The sequence below is a fragment of the Mustelus asterias genome, chromosome 7 (assembly GCF_964213995.1).
Source record: "Mustelus asterias chromosome 7, sMusAst1.hap1.1, whole genome shotgun sequence".
Classification (NCBI taxonomy): domain Eukaryota; kingdom Metazoa; phylum Chordata; class Chondrichthyes; order Carcharhiniformes; family Triakidae; genus Mustelus; species Mustelus asterias.
Window position 1 is genome coordinate 14,215,996 of NC_135807.1, and position 14,304 is coordinate 14,230,299.

At 42.9% G+C, this 14,304-nt stretch overlaps 1 protein-coding gene across 2 annotated transcripts in view; it reads left to right on the forward strand.

The window, feature by feature from the left end:
* cep76 (centrosomal protein 76) overlaps positions 1–14,304 on the forward strand; it is a 38,886-nt gene that overhangs the window by 1,051 nt on the left and 23,531 nt on the right. The window contains exons 2-6 of one of the 2 annotated variants that reach the window (XM_078215685.1): positions 639–754; positions 5,089–5,244; positions 8,867–8,939; positions 11,437–11,661; positions 12,249–12,434. In XM_078215685.1, coding sequence (XP_078071811.1) covers positions 5,089–5,244; positions 8,867–8,939; positions 11,437–11,661; positions 12,249–12,434 — 640 coding nt within the window. In that variant the 5' untranslated portion in view covers positions 639–754. The remainder of the gene's footprint in view (positions 1–638; positions 755–5,088; positions 5,245–8,866; positions 8,940–11,436; positions 11,662–12,248; positions 12,435–14,304) is intronic. The other variant, XM_078215683.1, reaches the window with a different exon arrangement.

Here is a 14,304-nt window from a genome sequence, read left to right on the forward strand (position 1 = left end):
TAAAGTCGTCTTCTGACTTGCCGACTTCCTTGCCCTGAGTGGGCAAAGATTAGGAGCATGAGATTGAAACTCAACTAGAAATAGAAGGGCAGCCCCTTCAAAAGAGGCTGCTTGCCCTCTGTATAAATGTGAAACATGGTTCATCCAGCCTATAAAAACTGTCCAAAGACTCTCAGCACACTAGAGCTGCAGGCTTGTGTGTGTTTTTAAAAATTGCTTTAACCTTGGGGTTGTTGGGGGGGATGGAGGTTGCTATTTGTTGCTCAGTGTGTAACATTTTTGTCTTAAGTCACAATGCTGTGAGTTCAACTCTGACTCTAGAGATTTGAGCAGGTAGCACAGTTACAGTACTGAGGGACTGGTGTGTGGATGAAGGAACCATCTTTCAGATGAGATGTTAAACCCTCTCCAACTCCTCACATGGATGTAAAAAATTCAATAGCACTACTGTTTTTTTAAAAAAGCAGCATGGAAGTTCCTGTCAATATATATCCCTCAATAAGCATCACTACATGTTATTTTGACTTGTCACATTGCTGTTTGTGGCAGCTTGCTGTACATTTTAAATGCATTTTATATTAAGTATGAAAGATGGAGAGCGCTTTCATTTATATTACATTTGTATTTCATGACTGCAGGATGTCTCAAAAGCTTCACAGGCAATGAAGTACTTTCTGACGTGTGGTCGCTGTTGTAATATAGGAAGGTGCAGCGACCAATTCGTCCACAGCAAGCCCCCAAAAACAGCAATCAGGTAAATGACAGATAATTTAAATGACCAGATAATGATTTTAGTGATATTGGTTGAGGGATAAATATTGGCAGAACTTTTCACCTTTAAAAATGGCTCTGGGATCTTTACCCATCTCAGTTTAATGTTTCAGCCAAAAAGATGGCACCTGAAGCCCTCCCTCACTGGGGTGTTGGTTTTGTGTGATGTTGTTGCCCTTTAAGGGATGTTTCCTTGAAATGGTCATGTGACCTGATCCAATCAAGCTTGTTCTAGCAGTTGGTGTTTTGGGCCTGTGGCGTTTAAGATCCTTTCTTTGTTCTGTAATGTGTATAGTTATTCTGTTAATAAACCTTTGTTAGTTCACGGATCGGATTTTGAGCTTTGCCTCATTGCACTACATTGGCGATGAGGGTAGCATTGGAAGACCTCTACGGCCAGTTGCAATTCAAGACCAGGCCTCCACTAGATTTAGGCAGCAACAGCAAAACGTGAGTTAAGAATGCCCTTGATTGGGAAACCCGAAGCTTTTGATCCCAATGTGAAGCAATGGTGTCAATACATCAAGTGCCTTAAGTTGTTCTTTAGAGCCAATGAAATAGATGGGGGGGGGAGAAACAGCAGATTATCCTGTTGTCATTATTCGGATCCCAAACATACAACTTCATCATGAGCTTAACTTCTTCGGAGGCCCCCAATACAGAACCTTTTTGAGTAGCTGGTAGCATTAGTAAAGAAGCACCTTCATCCCAAACCGTCTGTAATCATGCAGCATTATAAATTCAACTCAACTGGCAGGAACCCAGGACAGTCTATCACAGAATTTGTGGCCAGACTGAGACAGCTGGCTGAACAGTGCAATTTTGGAGCCACGCTCCAAGATATACTTGGAGACAGACTAGTCTGTGAGGTGAACAATTTGACCACACAGAAAAAGCTGCTGGCTGAAGTGGATGTTACATTGGCCAAAGCCATAGAGAGTGCACAGGTCACCCACCCTGAAAGCGCTCTCTCTGGTTTGCTTGAATCACCCTTAGAAGTGGCCTGGTGGGCTGTGGACATGGAGTCATATTGATTTTGTGGGACCTTTTCTAAGTGCCATGTTCTTATCATTGTCAACGGCCATTGAAAATGGATGGATGTACCTGTGACAAGAACCACAGCCTTGATGGTGACGATAGAAAAGTTACAGTGGTTACACGGTTTGCCATCCATGGTTTGTTGAGGTCCTGGTGTCAGATAACAGCTTAACTTTCACCAGTGAGGAGCTTCATTAAATTGTGTTTGGCATGTTAAAACAGCTCCTTATCATCCAACATTCAATAGGTTGGCAGAGAGCAGCCCAGATCTTTAAGGTATTGATGAAAAGATAGCCCCCAGGCTCCCTGCAAACTAAGAGGGACAGCATGGTGGCACTGTTGTTAGCACTACCTCGGCACCAGTGGATTAGGGCGGGGTTTGGGCCTGGGTAAAATGCTCTTTCAGAGGGTTGGTGCAGATTCAATAGGCCAAATGACCTCCTGCACTGTAGGGATTTTGTGTTTTTTAAAGTTTCAAGGTTTCTGATGGCTTCCCAAGCAACCACTCCATCATGGGGGTGAATTGTTGATGGACGTGCCTGGATCTCGGATTTCCAAAGTTGGCGTGAAAGGTGGAGATAAAGCAGGGTGTCCAGAAGCCGTTTCATGATTCAAGCAACCAGAGCGTGCTTTCAGGGTGAGCAACCAGGTTTTGCAAGGAACTTTGGGAGAGGTCCAGTGTGGATCCCGGGTGAAGTTATGGAAAAGACTGGGCCAGTGTCGTACATCGTCGACATTCGAGGAAATAGAGTGCGGAAACATGTGGATCATGTAAGGGAGAGGCAAGCGAGTTTCGCTCCAGAGGAGCAGTCAAGTATTGTTGTGTCGGTAATGATGGTGCCATCAATGTGAGTGGGGGTTAAAAGTGTCCGTCTCTCTGAATGGGGGTGATGTGTCCTCCAGCAAAAGAAACAGCTTCCTCCGCATCAGTAAGTGGGGAGGGCGCTGGCCCAAGCAGTTCGTCACTGGTGAGACGTACATCTAGCAGAGAGTGGGAGCAGATTGCCCCAGTGAGAGAAGGACCTGCCCAGGAGCTTTGTCGCTCCCAGTGAGTTCGGAAATCACCGGAAAGACTGGACTCGTAATGGACTGTATTTGATGCCCTGCCATTCTTGGGGTTTTTTTGTAAATAGTTACTTATCTGTTATGTATATAGTTTGATTCTTAAAAGGGGAGGGATGTGATGTCCTAGTGCTTTAAGGGGCGTTTCCTTGAAAGGGTCATGTGACATGCTTGCCCATTGGGTGCTATGTTGGGAACTCACGGAGACTTGTCTGGACTTGTTCTAGCAGTTGGAGTTTTGGGTCTGTGGAGTTTAAGACCTTTTTCTTTGCTTGACAATGTGTTTAGTTATTCTGCTAATAAACATTTCTTTGTTCACTGACCGGATTTTGAGTCTTGCCTCACAGCACTGCATTTAGGTTATCTCTTCAAATCTCCAGAATGGGACTTGAATTTATGAAATACTGATTCAGCAATGAGAGGGGGAGATAGTGGCGCAGTAATGCAGAGACCCAGGGTAATTCTCTGGGGACCCAGGTTTGAGTCCCACCATGGCAGATGGTGGAATTTGAATTCAATTAAAAGTCTAATGATGACTAATGAAACCATTGTCGATTGTCATATAAACCCATCTGGTTCACTAATGTCCTTTAGGGAGGGAAATCTGGCGTACATGTGACTCCAGACCCACAGCAATGTGCTAGACTCTCAAGGGCTGGCTCTCAAATACTGGCCCAGCCAGCGACGCCCTCATCCCATGAAATAAAATTTTAAAAAGTGCATATTGGAACTCAGAAATCCTAATGGAAATTTGGAAGTTCATAATCAGACTTTTAAATCCAACTTGGACTCATGGGCTAAAGTCACTTCCTCTGTAAATTTAATGCTAAAATCTCAACCTTTGACTTTACATGGTGATATTAAAAGGAGACGAGAAGGTTGATCCCAAAATACGTTTCCTTTTTCAGTAACTTATTTCAGCTTTTTCTTCAAATACTCTTGATCTTAACAATTTGCTGTAAACGAACTGAGGGCTTTAGCTCCATCCTGATGGAACACTATGGCCTGGATTTTGTGATAGTAAAGGTGGCAAAACTTGAGGACCCACCCCTCTTTCTCCTCCTCCCCCACCCCCTCAGCAGGAAATTATTTGAATTTTTGAGTTTCCGTTCTTGTTGTGAAAAACCGTGAAGTTGAACACTGGCTGTGTAAACCTACTTTTGTATTTGTGTGGGAAATCAAATTTCTCCATTCTCAGACTAAAGTTCTGAATTTTTCAATTGTTAAAAATGTTTGTTTATGTTTTTATTGTAGCTTCAATCTTAGTCCAATCATCACTGCTATTTCACCGTTTGATCAGTGAAGGATATTCAGGTTTTGTTGTGTGTGAATAACTCAATGTGATTGGTGGCTTCTCTGCTTGCTGAAGTCACTGCGGCTGCAGGGATGGGCAATAAATGATGGCCCAAACAGCAATGGCCGGCCGCATCCCATGAACGAATGAAACAACCATGATCTTTTGTGGGAAATCTATTCTGAAGCTTGTTTATTTTTGGTTTCCATGTGCTTTATCACACATTGTGGATTTACTTTTTCAACATTGCTAATTAAGATCAGGTTCAATCATACAAATTTAATAAATAGCTCAGGAATCTAAAGACTATGTTAACCATTTGTGCAATCGAAGTAATTTGAGGCAGCATCAGATTTAAGCCCAAGACTATTTTGAGGTTTAGGTGGTCACATTAAAATTGTTTGCATGTGCCACAGGAGATTCTTTTTCCACCCCACATGTGGTACATCTGAGCAGGAGTTATTTTTGGCCAGAGTACCAGTTTAAGTTTGTTTATTTATTAGTTACAAGTAGGTTTACATTAACACTACAGTGAAGTTACTGTGAAAATCCCCTAGTTGCCACACTCCGGCGCCTGTTCGGGTACACTGAGGGAGAATTTAGCAGGGCCAATGCATCTAACCAGCACATCTTTTGGACTGTGGGAGGAAACCGGAGCACCCGGAGGAAACCCACCAGACACGGGGAGAACGTGCCTCAAATCACTCCGCACAGGCAGTGACCCGAGGCCGGAATTAAACCCGGATCCCTGGCGCTGTGAGGCAGCAGTGCTAACCACTGTGCCACCCACTGTGCCAATAAAATATATAAAGTTTTTTTGCAGGATGCAACTTTTTTTTGAGTCTGTTCCTTTTAAATTTAAACCTGTGCAGCCAGTTTGCAGCTTGCCAACATTAATAATTTTCTAATTATTTTTTGACCAGATGAATGTCCATGAAAAAATCAGAGAAATCTTAGCAGAGTCGGTCCGGGACGAACTAGCCGCTTCTTCACAGGTTTTATCCGAGGCTGATCTTGTTAAAGCATTACAGCGACGTGGCATTGTAGACGATGTCATGAAGGAGCTCCAGTTTTTAACTGTAAGCCTTTTATTACGATGAGAAGCATATTTCCTAAACATTCTCCAGTATTGAAATCCAAGCATCTAAAAAGCTCATTTACAAAGAAAATTGTTGGTTTATATTTAATGTCATTACTGAATAGTGTTGATGTAAAATATCACGAGAATCAATGCCCCCATTAAAATAAGTGCACATGCTTGCAATCAGGGACCAGACAGTCATGTCACTGGAAAGCTGCAATGAAGCTGCTGTTTCCTTCTCTCCAGGGGCTGCAGCATAGAATTGTAGCATGGTTACTGCGCAAAAGGAGGCCATTTGGGCCATCATGTTCATGCTGGCCCTCTGCAAGCACAACTCCATTGGACTCAATGTCCTGCCTTTTCACCATATCTTATAACTGTCTAGTTCTGTTCTAAAAACCATGACTGAATCTGCCTCTGCACTGTTTGCGAGAACATTTCAGACCCTAACCACTTGCTACATAAAAGCTTTTCTTCATGTCACCTTTGATTGTTTTGCCATTCACCTTAAATCAGTGTCCTCTGCTTCTCAACTTTTCTGCCAATGGGAACAAGAGGTTTTTTCCCCAATTTGCTCTGTCCTGACCCCTTGTGATTTTGAACACCTCAATCAAACCTCCTCTCAAACTTCTCTTTAAAGAGAACAGCCGCAGCTTTTCCAATCTCTCATTCCTGGAACTATCCTCATGAATCTTTTCTGCTTCCTTTCTCATGTCTTCGCATCCTTCCTAAAGTGTGATGCTCAGAACTGGCTGCAATACTGCAGTTGAGGTTGACCCAGTATTTTACAGAGATTCGCCATAACCTTTTGTTAGGCCTCTATTTATAAAGCTCAGGGTCTCATTTGCCTTATTAACTGCTTTCTGAACCCGCTTTGCCACCTTCAACAATTTGTGTACATATGCACCCATGCTCTTATAGAATTTAATGTTTCACTGCCTCATCTTCTTCCAACTGAAATGAATCACTTCACAGTTCTCTACATTAAATTTTATTTGCCATGTGTCTATCTATCTCATTATTCGATGATCAGCCATGATCAAAATGAATGGTGGAGCAGGCTTGAAGGGCCGAATGGCCTACTCCTGCTTCTAATTTCTGTTTCTATCCCACCTGCCTGTCTAAAATAAAATGTTGGAAAAACTCCAAGTCTGGCAGTATCTGTGGCGAGAAACAGAATGAATGTTTCGAGTCCAATATGACTTGAACTCCACCAGCCTGTCTGTCCTCTACAGTTCTATCACTATCCTCCTCACACTTCATAATATTTTGTGTCATCCACACACACACATTGAGGTCATTAATATAGATCAGGAAAAGCAGTGGTCCTAATATTGATTCCTGGGGAACCCCAATCTGAAAAGTAACAATTCATTGCTAATTTCTGCTTCTCGCTGCTCAGCTTTTGAGGTTTATTAGAGCATTAGATTTATTGTGACATGTTGTTATAGTTGGTGTTTATTGTTACCAAGAGCCATTTGATGCATTTTGTTTGCGCTAAGAAATAAATCTGACACAGATTAATGAGAAACTATTGTGAGGCATTGTTGGTTTAAAGAATAATGACCACTCCCCTCCCTTGATGCCTGGTCATGGCCAGTCTGGTAATATACAAACATCGAACAAGAGTAAACCATCGGATCGGATCCTTCAAGCCTGCCCTGCCATTCATTATGATCATGTTAATCATCCAATTTATTAACTTGTTTCTGCTTTCTCTCTTCCCCCCCACCCCACCTTATCCTTTGATCCCTTTTCTGCTTATCTCAGTCCTAAATGATCTACCCCATATTTCAGACTGCTGGTTCTGGACTCCCCCACAATCGGGAATATCCTTCCTACATCTACCTTGTCTAGCCCTGTTAGAATTTTATAGGTTTCCATGAGATCCCCCTCAATCTTCTAAACTCCAGCAAATATAATCCTAACCGAATCATAGAATTCTACAGTGCAGAAGGAGGCCATTCGGCCCATCGAGCCTGCATTGACCATAATCCCACCCTAGCCAACTGACACCAAGGGGCAATTTACCATTGCCAATCCACCTTGCCTGCACATCCTTGGATTGTGGGAGTAACTGGAGGAAACCCACACACACACCAGGAGAGTGTGCAAACTCCACTACCCACTGTGCCACCGTGCAGCCAGTTCTTGGAGATAAATCATCTTGGTTCCAGGACATCACTGCCTGAGGGTAGTGTTGTAGACCCAACCAGGTTCAGCTGCTTCTCAATGACCTTCCTTCCATTATAAGGTCAGAATCGTGATTCGCAACAACTCAGATTCTGAAGCAGTCCATGTCCAAATGCAGCAAGACTTGGACAATATCCAGGCTTGGACTGACAAGTGGCAAGTAACGTTCATGCCATACAAGTGACCATCTCCAACAAGAGAGAATCTAACCATTGCCCCTTGACATTCAATAGCATTACATCACTGAATCGTATATTATCAACATCCTGGGGGGTTTAACCATTGACCAGAAACTGAACTGGACTAGCCATATAAATACTGTGGCTGACTCCCCAAAATCTGTCCACCATTTACTAGGTACGAGTGTGATGGAATACTCTCCCCTTGCTTGGACGAGTGCAACTCCAACAACATTCAAGAAGCTTGACAGTGTCCAGAACAAAGCAGCCCTCTTGATTTTCACCCATCAACAAGCATTCACTCCCTCCACCACTGACACACAGTGGCAACAGTGTTTATCATCTACATGATTCTGCGGGAAGTCAGCAAGCCTGCTTCGGCAGCACCTTCCAAACCCATGACCGCTACCATCTAGAAGGACAAGGGCAGCAGGCATGGGAACACCACTACCTGGAAGTTCCTCTCCAAGCCACACATCATCCTGGCTTGGAATAATAATATCATTCCTTCCCTGTCACTAGGTCAATATTCTGGAACTCCCTCCATAACAGCACTGTGGGTGTGCCTGCTCCACACAAACTGCAAGTGCTTCAAGAAGGCAGCGCACCACCATCTCAAAGGGAATCAAGTATGGGCAATAAATGCTGGTCTATCCAATGATGCCCGTATCCCAAGAATAAATTAAAGGACAAAGCACCATGTGTAAATTGGCATCCCTGACAAGTTAGCATGGAGAATGTTCTGCTTCATTTTCATGTTTTATTTCCTGGTGCTAGCCATCGCTCCAAGATCTCTCGGAGCTGTGCTGAATTGGTTGCCAATTGTTGCATGATGAAGGTTCAAAGTACCCATCACAGGGAAGCACGTTACCTGTCCTTGGTGCTTCATGGATTTTAGAAATCCACGATATGGGAAATTGTGATCTCCATCCCACAATAATGTTTGCTGTGTATATTGTTGCTCCTGTGGGTTGTGTCAGGACATGGTAAAGATGGTATAGGCAGAACTCAACGTTTCAATTTTCATGGCTTATATCATTTATTATGTAATTTTCTTGTGTTTCCTTAGGACACTGATTTGTAATCTTTGTCAACACCTTTGTGTTTCATGCAACAATGACTCGCTGTAATTTAAGTATTACATTTTAGCTTGGAATGCTGTAATTCTGCATTTTAATATGACTAGTGTTGTTTCCTACATTTTAAATAGAATAAAATAAAGACATTTTTCATTTCTGGGAAGTGCAGGTCAAAGAAGGTACGTCCAGTTCAAAACCAGCCACACATTTTATTGACAAGGAACCGGCAGAATTGAGGAAAAGTGAGTTCTTTCTGCCACTTTATCCGCTTCAGCCCTCTAACACTTGCTTTGCTTAGTATTTGCATTTTTTTTCTTGAATTAAATATTGTTAGTGACTTTTGCATATAATCCAAATCTAGCCTGACAAAGCTGAACAGTGAGTATACAGCGTCTCATCCCCTAATTGTACAATATGCCAGCCGTTCTGTGAGTGGGCAAAGACAAAGGAGGATATATGGGGTTGCGCTGTGGTTAACACTGCTGCCTCACAGCACCAGGGACCCAGGTTCGATTCCTGGTTTGGGTCACTGTCTGTGTGGAGTCTGCACATTCTCCCCGTGTCTGCGTGGGTTTCCTCCGGGTGCTCTGGTTTCCTCCTACAGTCCGAATGACGTGCTGATTAGGTGCATTGGCTGTGCTAAATTCTTCCTCAGTATACCCGAACAGGTGCCAGAGTGTGGCGATGAGGGGATTTTCACAGTAACTTCACTGCAGTGTTAATGTAAGACTATTTGTGACACTAATAAATAAACTTTTTTTTAAAAAGCTGTTAGCTCTCACTTTGATTCAGTCTATGGTTTTACCTTGTTGGTCTCTTCTCTGCAGAGGAAAGGGAAAGCAGCAGATGATCGCTTGAGAAATAACCTGTTGCTTTTCAAGTTAGAGAGTCCGTGTCTGTATTGAATGTGGTTTCATCAAGAATCTGAATGTTGAAGGCGTTCTTTTCCCATCAGCTAGCTAGCTGGTGATCACAATGCTGTATCTGAATCATTATTAGTAAAGAAGATTAAATTAATCCCAGAACACAACATGTGATAAAGAGTCAAATGTAAACAGAGCTTCAGGCAGAAACTTCATTGAACCATAGAATCCCTACAGTGCAAAAAGAGCCTTTCCAGCCCATCAAGTCTGCACTGACTCTCCAAAAGAACGTCTGACCCAGGCCCAATCCTCTGCCTATCCCCACACATTTACCATGGCTAATCCACCTAACCTGCATATCTTTTAGACGCTAAAGGGCAATTTAGCATGGCCAACCCTCTCTCGTTGAGCTCAGAAACGTCTGTTTAAGAGTGTTCCTGGGATGTGAGCGCCTCTGCATTTATTGCCTACACCTCATAGTTCTGCGGAAGTGGGTCACTTAAACCATTGCTGTACTGGTGGTGCTCCCACATGGTGCTGGGTAGGAAATTCCAGGATAGTGACTAACTGACAAGGAAGGAATGATGGGTCACGAGAGGGAATTTCATGATAAGTATTCCCACAACATTGCTGCTCTTGTGCTTCTGAGTATCAGAGTTTGCAGGTGAGGGGCCTGTCTTTTATGTTAAACCTTGAGTTACTGCAGTGCGCCCTGTAGATTGTACATACTGTACATAATGTAGATTGTACCTAGGGCGGCATGGTGGCACAGTGCTTAGCACTGCTGCCTCACAGCATCAGGGACCCGGGCTTGATTCCCAGCTTGGGTCACTGTGCAGAGTCTGTACTTTCTCCACGTGTCTATGTGGGTTTCTTCTGGGTGCTCTGGTTTCCCCTTTTCATTTCGAAAGACGTGCTGGTTAGGTACATTAGCCATGTTAAATTCTCCCTCAGTGTACCCGAACAGGCGCCGGAGTGTGGCGACTAGGGGATTTTCACAGTAACTTCATTGCAGTGTTAATGTAAGCCTGCTTGTGACTAATAAATAAACTTTACACTACAATCAATGTGCAGATGATGGTGAGGATCAATATTAAGTGTCGTGGCAGGAGTATTAATTGGGCAAAGTATTCCGTACAGGTGGTTCTGAACTTGGAGTACTATGACTGCAGCCATCCAAATAGGGGCTGAGTATTGACAGGCACTCCCGACTTGAGCTTTGTCGATGGCTGAGAGGTTTTGTGAGTAGACATATACCACTGTGAAACTTGACAGGGTGTGATTAGAGAAACAAAGGCTAGAATGTGCTTCAGAAGGCACTGAAATAGTTCCGCCATCCCTTCCAGAAATATTTAACATAAAATGTAAAGTGACTGTCAAAGCCAAGAGGAAATAAAATCTTATTTCACTGTTTGAAAAATTGGTACTTGTGAGTTATAGCTCAGTGATGGAACTCAACTGGCTCAGAGGTTGTGGGTTCAAATCCCATTCCTGAGGTTTTTTGCGTTGAATCTAGGCTGATAGTCCATCATTGGAGTGAGAGAGTGCTGCACTGTTGCTCTTTTTTGGATAAGATGTTAAACCGAGAAAGATGGAAAAGATTGTACAGCAATTTTTGAAGGAGAGAATATCTGGTCACGATTTATGTCTCCCCAATATCGCTAAACAACATATTACCTGATTGCTGTTTGTTGGAGTTTACTGTAGTCGAATTGGTTGCTGCAGTTTCCTACATTAAAACAGGCTACACTTCAGAACTACTTAATTTGCTGTATGGAGCTTTGGGTTGTTCTGAGGGTGTGAAAGGCACGATATAAATGGTAGATCTTTCTTTTACTAAAGCCTGGGCATTCATGTTCTCTCATTCACATTTCAGCAAACATTGATCCCACTCGACGAAACCTATACCTTCAGGTTTTGGGTGGTAAAGCTTTCCTGGAGCATTTACAGGAACCACAGCCATTACCAGGACAAATATGCTCTACGTTTACACTCTTCTTACATTTCCGAAACCAGCGCTTCCGCTCCAAGCCCGTACCGTGTGCCTGTGAGCCTGACCTGCAGGATGGGTTTCTGCTGGAAGTTCACAAAGACAGTTCAGGTGAGTGCTGGTGAAAGTAACCAGATTTGTTTGTTAAACCAGTCCATTGGATACATCATAAAAGCTTCTGTCAGTGGCTCAGTCGGTAAGTTCCTGATCCTATTGATCCCATGTCCGGGAATTTAGAGCTGCGTGTTCCCAAAACATTGCTGCTTCTGTGCTTCTAAATGTCAAGAGTTTGCAGGTGAGGGATGTGCTTGTGTGTTTCTTGCACTCTGTTGCCATAACTGTGGAAATCCCGTTTACTCCCAAAAGCAGGGTTCCTGTGATGGAACTGTCTTAGACCTCTGGGTAATCCCGGGACAAAGTGCAGGGGAACTTGTTGAGGCAGCTCACCGCCACCTTCTCAAGAACAATTAGGGAGAGCATCAAATGTTGGCCTTGCCAATGATGCTCAAATTCTATGGAAGAATTTTTTTAAAAATGCATCAGGTTTCTTCATAAGGTTGTAAAAGTTGTCTGCATTCTATATAGTAACAAAATGCAACTTTACCCATTCTTTATGCAGAGCTGCTTATTGTACAGCCAGATTGTAGCTTCTGAAGAACTTGATCTGACATTTATTTCTTCCTCATTGACGTATGTAGGTGATGGCAGTAGGATGGCTGACGCAACGGCTTTATTATCAATCTGTGATCCTGTGCACATGGTTCTCATAAAGACAGATACATCTGGAGAAACTACATTAATGGCTTCACACTACTTGGAATGGCGGTCTTTGCTGAGTTCACCCGATGGACAAATTAACATATCTTTAGAGCTATTGGGTGTAGGTAAGAATTCTATTAAATTATCTTGGTTGAACATTTTAATTTGGAGATCAGTTAATTATTTTATCCATGTTGAAATAGAGAAATTGGTCTAGATTCAGTGGGCCACTGTTGGAGGGAATACTGTTTATCCGGAAGATGTATAATTTATATCTTCTGGACACGACACAGGCTGCACGATCAGAAGTACAATCTGTCCTTCATTTTAGTAGCAGCTTCTGTATTGTCGATGCTGCTTGCTTCTTCTGCTTTATCAGGCATTCAATTTGCTATACCTGCAGCATGTAAATACTGTACATCCATGGGTTAACATGGGTAAATCTGGTGCCATTAGACACTAAATGTGATTGATTTAACAGAGGGAGAGAGCTGGTATAAATTCCCACATTTTGATCCTCTATCTAAATGACAAATCTTTCAAGTATAGCTAATATTCATTTTGCAGTGAACATTTTTCACTATCTTATTTGTTTTGTTCTGTACACTCCCTACATTCCCCCTTGGTTAGTGATAATAGCTGACATGATACTGGTCCAGGAAAAGTTAATTTCACCAAACTTTGACTTTGTTTTATTTCAGGTTTTGTACTATGTATGTCCCAATAATCTGTGTTCTAGGAGATTTGGTATCATGCTGAACTGTCAATTTACTTGTGCAATTATATGAATATAGCACCAGCTATTTGTTTCATGCCTTTTGTGAACTTGGAATAGCTCAGAACTCATGCACTTTCTTACACTCTGTTTGCCATAACTGTGGAAATCCCGTTTACTCCCAAAAGCAGGGTTTCTGTGATGGAACTGTCATAGATCACGGGGTAATCCCAGGACAAAGTGCAGGAGAATTTTGTTGAGGCAGCTCACAAGCTTACAAGCAATTAAGTACTTTAAACTGTTGTCAGTATTTCGCTATTTTGTATAAAATGTGACGACCAATTTTCCCACAACAAGGTCCCAAAAAGGGCAGTGAGAGGAATGACCAGCTAATTTTTGTTTTAGAAAGTGGATGTGGGAACTATTGCATCAGGAAAGGTGGTGTCATAGACGTTTACTGCGTAGAAACAGGCCCTCCAGCCCAACTTGTCCATGCCGCCCAGTTTTTACCACTAAGCTAGTCCCAATTGCCCCCATTTGGCCCATATCCCTCTATACCCCTCTTACCCATGTAACTGTCTAAATGCTTTTTAAAAGACAATTTTACCTGCCTCTACTACTGCCTCTGGCAGCTTGCTCCAGACACTCATCACCCTCTGAGTGAAAAACTGCCCCTCTGGACCCTTGTGTATGTCACCCCTCTCACCTAAAACCTATGCCCTCTTGTTTTAGAGACCCCTACCTTTGGGAAAAGATGTTGGCTATCTAGCTGATCTGTGCCCCTCATTATTTTATAGATCTCTATAAGATCACTCCGAAGCTTCTTGCGTTCCAGAGAAAAAAAGTCCCAGTCTATCCAGCCTCTCCTTATAACTCAAACCATCAAGACCCGGTAGTATCCTAGTAAATCTTTTCTGCACTCTTTCTGGTTTAATAATATCCTTTCTATAATAGGGTGACCAGAACTGTACACAGTGTTCCAAGTGTGGCCTTACCAATGTCTTGTACGACTTCAACAAGACGTCCCAACTCCGGTATTCGATGTTCTGACCAACAAAACCAAGCATGCCGAATGCCTTCTTCACCACTCTGTCTACCTGTGACACCACTTTCAAGGAACTATGAACCTGTACCTGGATCTCTTTGTTCTATTGGTGACTCAATTTAATGTATTTTTTGTAAGACAGCGCATCTCAACAACGTAGCACTTTCTCAGTGGTGCACTGATGTGTTACCCCGGCTCGTGCTCAAGTTTTGGGGCAAGGCTTGAACCCACAATC